General features: G+C 37.7%; 2 protein-coding genes across 2 annotated transcripts in view; one reads left to right on the forward strand and one right to left on the reverse strand.

The window, feature by feature from the left end:
• Positions 1 to 7,717, reverse strand: part of LOC117107090 (transmembrane 9 superfamily member 4-like) — a 34,166-nt gene extending 26,449 nt beyond the window's left edge. Inside the window, exon 1 of the mRNA XM_033248623.1 lies at positions 7,546 to 7,717. The gene's annotated coding sequence lies outside the window, so the exon portion shown is untranslated. The remainder of the gene's footprint in view (positions 1 to 7,545) is intronic.
• A 265-nt stretch (positions 7,718 to 7,982) lies between these two features.
• Positions 7,983 to 8,821, forward strand: part of LOC117107091 (40S ribosomal protein S20) — a 13,832-nt gene continuing 12,993 nt past the window's right edge. Inside the window, exon 1 of the mRNA XM_033248624.1 lies at positions 7,983 to 8,110. Within this exon, the coding sequence (XP_033104515.1) occupies positions 8,108 to 8,110 (3 nt within the window). The 5' untranslated portion in view covers positions 7,983 to 8,107. The remainder of the gene's footprint in view (positions 8,111 to 8,821) is intronic.

Below are 8,821 nucleotides of genomic sequence, written 5' to 3' on the forward strand. Positions count from 1 at the left end.
TGTTGGGTCCAATTTGTGTGGAGGTTGAAAAATACAGGGGGAGTCTTTACGGCCCAAAATAGTGATTTTAGACCACACTAGTAATGTAATTCGACAGGCAAATTACAGTAATATTTTTAGCAAAATTCTTTGAAAAAAATTTCGTAGGCATAGGGCCTAGGCCTAGCTAGGCATACAGTAATTTCATTTTACAGTTGTTTGGAAAGATATCACGAGTGGGGTTGGTGGTAATGGCCTACTAGGACTACAATTTATTTGAAGCTATCTTGGGTCCGATCGTCCACACCAGTTGGGCCCAATCGTCTGCCGCCCGAAGTTTTCATTAGATGATCAAGAACGTACTATCTAGGCCTTAGGCTAGGCTTAGTTTGCTCACTCTGCTACGTATACTACTACCGCATAACAAAGAGAAAGCGACCCACGCGGTGCATTCTTAAATTTTACACATATTACTAAAATGTATTAGACGATAACACGATATCACTGACTGAACGATCTACCACCCTCGTATCGCAGTAACTACTGTACTGAACTAGGCCTAATGTTTTTGTGAACGAGAGTGCTAACAAGATGGCGGAGCAATGCAGAGTTATGTACCCGACAGTCGGCTGCCTTTGTATCTTCACTTGTCTTCAATTTGTATTCAAAGGGTACATTGCTGCATAGCCAACTGTCGGGGATATAGTACCTTCATATGACTACTCATACAACAGAAAAAACGTCGCATGGAGTTTAAGTAAGATCTAAATGAAAAAAACGATGTATTTCAGCAAATATTAAAACATTTTTGTTTTATTTTAAGCCTTCTTCAAAATACCTATGCCACAGTAGTTTTTTTGCTGTAAAATCAAAATAGTTTCATCCATGCCGACTTGCTGATCGGTTAGCGTGAGCCCTGACTGAAATCTGCAGAAACTTCACATCGATCTTCGCATCGCGAGGTAAAACAAAATGTCAGAAAACTTTTCTTTGACGCATGCGCATTTGCATAAATGTCTACACACATACGCACACACATACTACACACAATAAAAAACAAAGAAAAACAGTGAGAGTGATTACAATAGTTCCTATTGCATTACATGCATAGGAACTAAAAATAGCTGATTACTAGAATAATATCAAGAGATACTTTTTTTAGGAATCAATATGCAAATCAAGAGCACATGGTACCCAGTAGGCCAACATTCGTTTGTGCATGGACGGTTCAGATCTAGGAAACGAAATGCAGCAACTGTGGAAGCGATTTGGTGCAGCAAGAACAGTTTGATTTCAAAACCTTGATGTCGGGGTTTCAATCCCTCACTGTGCATTTCGCTTTAGTGCAAGACTCTTTATCTGCATTGCTTCTCTTCACCTAGGAGTATAAATGGGTACCTGGTGGGGTTACCTGCTCCTGCACTGAATACAGCAGCAACAGTTAGCATGTGGACTCAATGACCAGGGAAAAAGAACTGCGCTTTATAACCGCAAGGAAGAGCCGAATTATAAATGCCCACCAGTTACTGTATGATGGCTTGAGGATGTCAAAATTTCTATTTCATTTTTACAAACTACAGCTCGCCTGAAGAGAATAATTAAAAGTGCTTATTTTTTATGCTGTAGATACATATCCTACAATAAAAAAAATCATGAGGCCTAGAATAGACCGCAACTAGGCCTACGTATGTACGGGCCCAGACAGATAGAGACAATCGTAGAACGCGTGTCCAAAATAAAAAACATGCTTATAAGGCGCAATACTGTTCCAGACGATACGATCAGGGTACACGTCATAATGTATAGTCAAGGTCAGTCACTTTCAAGAGATGGTCCGTCACAAAATAATTTCTTTGTGCATCAATTTCACACAAAGGTCAGTCACATTTTTTGCATGCATATATTTTTTGTCATGGCATGCATACAACATGTATGACGCACATTCGATAAGTGACACACCCTTCTCGGGGTCATATAACTGACAGCTGCATTAGATCCTAATAATGGAATATATATATTATGCAGTATTACGATTCTGCGCATCTATTTTCCTAGCAATTTTCCACTCAAATTTGAGCTGGTTTCTGAGGTATCATCCGATTTACAGTATGGCCGATCCAGGCCCTGTCTGGATGGGCCTTACCATTGATTGATGTGAGGATTAAATTAGGCCTAAATTATATTTGAAATATATAATTCATAATTTATTCATAATTCACCTTCACACTGACAAACTGTAAGTAGGCCTAGACCTTACAATAGGACTAGGAGGGCCCCACTTTTCCATCTGGTTTCTGGGCCTAGCCTAGGCTAGGACTACTGTACTAGGCCTAGGCTAGCCAGGAGCACATTCGTGTGAGGGCGCTGGTCAAAATCCTGAATAGGAAAGTGTGACTATATTGAAAAAAAAATCAGGCTCGCCTGGATCTGATTGGGTATTACAATAAAACAAACACTCGGACGATATTCTCCGATAATTTCACCTTCAAAAAACTTAGCGGTAATATGTTTAGAATGTTTCAAATTTTAATTAAACACAAAAAAATAACTCATTCTCATATAAACATTATGAAAATATCAAAGATTAATATATTAACTCTATTGTAATGTTATTTTTTATTTAATTTAATACAGTAAGACTCAGTGCCCCGAGTGTTTAAGTACCCTAGGCTAGGTAGAGTTTGAGCCACTCTAGGCCGCGATACGAGTGATGTGTCATCACGTAGCCTACCAGAACAAATGCAGAGAGAGGAGACATCGCGTCTAGGGTTAGCTAGGCTGTATGCACGGTGCATGTACAGTATATGATCACACATTCAACAAGAAAGTCCAACATGCATAAATCTGGAAAAATTTACATTTTATTAAAGGAAGTACATATATTCAAGTGTAATGCTCAGGAAACCGGTATATTTACATGAAATAAATAATGCATGCGCAGTCATACTTCAATATTTGCACTATCGGTCACTTAAATTTATCGATTCTGGTTAAATGTACAATAATGTGAGTTCAACAATAGAGTATAGAATTAACTTTCAGCATTCAAAATTCGTGTCGGCACAAGCCGCGGTGCCGAAGCTTACCACGGCATTGATTTAATTATAATTTTTGTTTATTAAACGTAATTTTATTTCCTACAATAGTATGTAGTTTAATCAAAAAATAAATTATTAAATTTCTGTGTTAACTTTTCAAATAAAAGTGATAATTATTAGCTGGAAACATTTGTGTTCTTTATATTTTACCACATCATTTGTTAGATGAAAACACTTGGCAACGTACTAGGCCTACGCCAAAACATGAAAGTTTCCCTGTTAAAACTAGCACACAATTACCACGAAATCAAAAGGATATTCTTCTAGGCCTCCCGAAAATCGCGGGTTTCTCCCGATTATTTAGGCCTTCTCCCGCCCTCCCGAATTTTATTAATTTTCTCCAGAATTTTTAAAATATCCTGAAAATTCCACAAAAAATGTAATTTCCACGATGTCAGAGACCAATGAAACAAAATTTAATATCTTAAGCCAATATATTATGGCACTCGCTCAGCCATATACTGGTAAATGCCATAAGCTAGACCAGGGAGTTGTTATTTAACCCTTTCTAGTCTGCCTCATTACCATTGCCTGAGGCAGTACCAAAGCTGGGAAATTACATCATCTACACTAAATGTTGGGTTTTTACTGGGCACAGGCATTTTATTTGGTCTAAATACAGGAGGCCCTCTACAGAAATACTCCTGTATCACTCAAAAAATTCAATAGAGGGCAGCCTAGCTATAAAATAATTATCATAAGAGCTAGACAGGATGTACGTACGACGCCACTCGCTATAAAGTATGGTCGAAGAGGGCGTCGTCGCGACGCCATACGATAGGAAAGGGTTAAGTTGTTTATCTAAATAACAGCTCCATATGGCAAGGCTAGGCCTACTGTAGATCTGTGCCACTGTGGTAAACTCGCCTTGTTTATCCCCATGTTACGATCTTTTGCATCCAGCGCCGACCTCAATCAATGAGATGGCTGTCAGTTGAGTAAATAAATTTCAAAAAATGAACAAAATCAGAAATCATATGGAAGGATGGATGGGGCCCCAATTTTTTGCCACAAGGATTTTGAACTTGGAGAATCGGTGCATAAAAAATACTTTTTCTTTGAAGTAAGCTTAAGTTGTTTAATGACAATACTAAAAAATCATAGTTTTTAGGTTTTGAAGTTTATTTTAACATCGATCCTGAAATACATGTAGGCCTAGGCTAGGCACTATCTGCACTGCAGGGGTGTGTGTGTTGGGTTGGTGCCTGTGTGTGTGGTGGTCATGACTCTGCGGCCTTGGGCCTAGTTACGCACCTATAGATGGAGCCTAGCGAGGCAGGATTTAACATTTTTTTCAGGGCATTATGTACCAGTTATTATAGACTAGACATTATAAATGCTGAATTAAAACATGTAGTATGATTTACTAAATTAAATATATATGTTTTTAATTTCTCAGCAAGTTGCAGTTACTTTGCTAGAATTGTACATTCTTTGAAGAGATGTAGTAAATCAGCCGTAGCTTCTCATATGCCAAGCATGAACCAAGCCTTGTTGACTGCTGCCAAGAGCGCTCCGCTAGCACAATGCTAAATAAATAATATTAATATTTATAAATTTATATTTTAGGCCAACTGCAATGTGTAAACATATGCAAAATTGTTAAATAAAAGTATACAAATGGATAAGAATTATAAGAATTTATTTAACCAATTTGGGGATTCCCCATGTGCATTGATTTGCCATCGATTCGATCATGTGTTATTGAATACAGTACAAACATTTGTTTGGTCAAGCTAATATAACTTAACATTACTATGAACACTTACAAGCACATTCGTAAATTTACTCAAAACTTTCCAACAAAAGGGCCTCGGCAAATAAGTACCGTGGTGAGCTTGGGCACCGCGGCTTGGGCCAATGCAAATTTTGAGTGCTGAAAGTTAAACTGACACATACATTTTTTAACCAGAATCGATAGATTTACACGACTGATAATACAAGTTTATTAAAGTATGACTGCGCATGCGTTATTTATTTCACGTAAATATATCGTTTACTGATTTATATATAAAATCACTTTATTTCGAAACAAAACAAAGGAAAACATACAAAGCCTAGATCGTGACCTTATAAAGGAACACGCAAGGTAAACAGACAAAAAACAGTTACAAAAGCAGGTGACAAGTAAACAGGAGACTTATAAAATACAAAAGTACTCTGATCAAAAATTTGATGAAGTTCATTGCCTTTCGATTAAAAATTTCATTCAAATTTTAATAGTAAAAAAGAAAAACAAATACAATTGAATTGCACGGGACTAATTAATTTGGAAATATGGAGGATTTACCCAAGAAGGTTGTTCTTTTGCGTAATAGATGCTGAAGGAAGAAACAAGAGCAATTTTTGAGACATTATCCCTTAAAGTCTTAAATGAGATTGGTTTATTGCAAATTGTTTAAGTCTATTTAAATTATCTGGGGAGACATACCCTCTGGATCCCACCTCCAGAGCAATCAGTTCAACCTCGTAGCCAGAGGACGAGATGTCAGCCATGAGGGGAGAATATTCATTGACTTTACGGGAGTGAGCTTGATTAATACCCGTTTCAAATGAAACTGTACTGTAAGTTCGATGATTATGAGTTTTTTGATATCTTTCCAAAAAATACAGATATCCGGGATCAAGTTTGTCACGGTACATCCGGATGGAATAGTATTCGGGTGGGGAACATCTCGGTCTCTGGCCACAAGGTCGGAGAGGATCATTGGAGGGAAGGATATGCTATCGAATCACTTTCGAATGACCTGAGAGGTGGTTCAGAATGTTGTGTCTCCATGTGAAGTGACCCTGGTCCAGGGAATTTTTGCAATAATTTAAGGCATGATGTAGTGTCTCTCAATTCCCACATAATTTACATTTTTCAGAAATATATTCACCCCATCGGTGAAGGTTGACACGTGTGTTTAGGGTGTCGCCATGAGCGTTTACCAAGAATTTTAATATCCCGGATGGAAGATTGTAAATTAGGGATTTCCATTTGGTTGGATGATTCTTGGATGGACAGAAGCTTGTAGAACCTTCCCTGGACCAGGAGTCCCCCCACATGGGTGTTCCACACATTTTGAACCTCATCTCTCAAGTCCTGTTTAACCAACTTTTTCATTTCTTTGAAATTCTGCTCAGAAGAAATGATACTAGTTAATATTTTCAGAATGACATGTAATTGACTTTCTACAGGTCCATCTTGCTTCCCTTGCAATCCTTGTATCAAGGCAATTGTTTATGTTGGGATCTCCTCTGACCCGAGTAGACAAGTGCGCAATAACATGGCATTCTTTATACATTGATGAAATGGAGGGTATATTAAGTCCATTTGGCATCTTGACAAAAACAAGAGTGGCACATGGAGGGAGGCCAAACCATTTTTTTACAAACCTATTAACCATAGAGTCAAGTTGTCCTAAATAAGAGTAACCTACGTCGTTTACAGTCAAGTGAAACTTAAGGCTAGGTAGTAAGTATTGTGCAAACATCCTGATCTTGTATTCATTCCGAAGAAGGGAACTATCAATTTTGCACATTCGTTCCTTAATTAAATCATGAAGGTAGGTGAAAACATCTGATTCGGAGTGATTGAATGTTACAATTGATCCTAAGAATTTATGTGGATCACCTTCTATGGACAGGATTTGTTCGTCCCCTAAATTGAAATTAATATTGTTTGTTTTTCAGCTTCCTGGCATTTATCAGTAATTTAGATTCCCGGCGCGTAAACTTATTTTGGTTGTTATAAATTTCTTCGATAAATTTACAGTCACATAAATATATTCACTTCCTTTATTAAATTTAGCACATCTCTAAATATTCAACCAATTTATATATTATTGTCATCTAAAAACAGTAGATTACTAACATCAACAGTAGATTACTCACATCAATGTGTTCTTTCCATTGAATTAATGTGAAACTATACTTGAAGTCAATTGAATGAAGGATATAATTCTTGAGTGCAACTAACTAGTACTACTCTAGTCCTAGGTAGGCAGGCCTACCTGGTCCTACTGTAGGCCTAGGAACTGAGGCTAGGCCTAGCTAGGTAGTCTATATATGAACCTATTATTATAGTACAGTAGGCCAGCAGGAGGAGTGGCATAGGCCTAGCCTAGGCTTGACTAGCCTAGTTCAGCTAGCCCAGGGCCTAAGCCTAGCCGCATATCTAGGCCCTCCTCCTAGGCCCCTATTTAGCCTAGCCTAGTACTGTAGCAAGGGCCTAGGCACTCTCAAAGCTAGGCCTATTTTAATTCATTAATTAGGCCTAGGCCTAGCTAGGCCTAGCTAGGCCCTACCCTAGCTAGGCCTAGGCCCTAGGTAGGGGATATATGAAATCATCAGAATCGAATTACAGTTGCAAGATCATACTTCTCTTAAATACTTATTTTATATATCAGTAATATTAACTGGAATATCTCAAAATGTAATCAATAGATGTAATAATAATAAACGTAAATAACATTACAAAATTTACCTTTCGTTTCGGTAAGTCGGTGTTATTACCAACCTATCAAATTACCGATGACATGGATGAGACTTCTTCAGGACTTTAGTCAAGCTTTAGTTGAGCAGCAGTAGTCATCTTCCAACGTGGAATCCTGTGTCTGACGTCACGTTCGGCAAACCCACTACGACATTAGGGTTTCTCTTGTAACTTCCAGGTCGAAATACCAAGTCGGACTGTATACTATTCGTATTTTAGGAAGAATTTAAAGCATACAAAAAATAAATTAATCTAAGTGCACCTGAAGCTAGTAAATCATTTTTATATCAAACTGTTGTTGATAAAAACATATAGAATGTATCAACTTTAAAAACTACTGTATAAATATATAATTTTTAAAGTGTTTATATTCATATTTTAATAAATGTAATGTTCACGGACTAGCCTAACTAGGCCTATCCTCATAATATCCTACTACACACAAATCGCCCATGCGCGCATCTTTCCTTTCTTTCACCGATTGCTGAAGTGTGAGACGTCTCTGGCTCACCGCTGTTCAAAAAATTGTTCAAGTCGGCCAGCAAATATAACCATGGTTAGTCATACTGTAGGGCATTTTTGACAATTTGTTTTACTATCATGAATTTTTAATTATTCCCTTTGCTAATGCGAATATGAGACTTGTTGTAACCACCCCGCAAACAAGCATGATCCATCTCTCCATCCATTTATGATTTAGTCTATAGATTCCTACACACCTCCATCATGAGGGTTAAGCCGCCGGTCATTTCTATGGAACGCCAAGCGCGTCTCTCAGTAATAATAATAATAATAATAATAATGACTTTATTTGAAAACGGAAAACTTGATCACAAATTAAATGTGTGTTTCACAAGGCCGTTTCTGAAGTACAGTCAATGTAGTGCGTTAATTGCGGCGTATTTCAATTAACTTATTCAATCTTGCAGGGAGTTGTTATATTTGTACTGTTGTTTGGGATGTATTTCAGTTTATTTGCTCAATTAGGCCACGTAAAATAAAACAATTGGTTAGCATCCCCGCCCGACCGTCAGAAAAGCCCCCGACCTGAATTTTTTTTTATTTTTTATTTTTACAAAACACTCAAAAACTCCATCTCCGGAAGGCAATTTATATAGACCTAGGCTTGTTTGCCATCCGTCCGAACGCCAGCCGACTGGGCTTACCCCTGCAGTTCCATTCCATCATCGTCCCGTCTAGGCCTAGTCCTTGCTTCTATCTAGAAAAGGCCTAGTTTTATAGTAGTAGTATAAAAAGAGTGTATTTG

The sequence above is a fragment of the Anneissia japonica genome, unplaced genomic scaffold (genome assembly GCF_011630105.1).
Source record: "Anneissia japonica isolate Jap-2015-1 unplaced genomic scaffold, ASM1163010v1 scaffold1726_len428862_cov177, whole genome shotgun sequence".
Lineage (NCBI taxonomy): Eukaryota > Metazoa > Echinodermata > Crinoidea > Comatulida > Comatulidae > Anneissia > Anneissia japonica.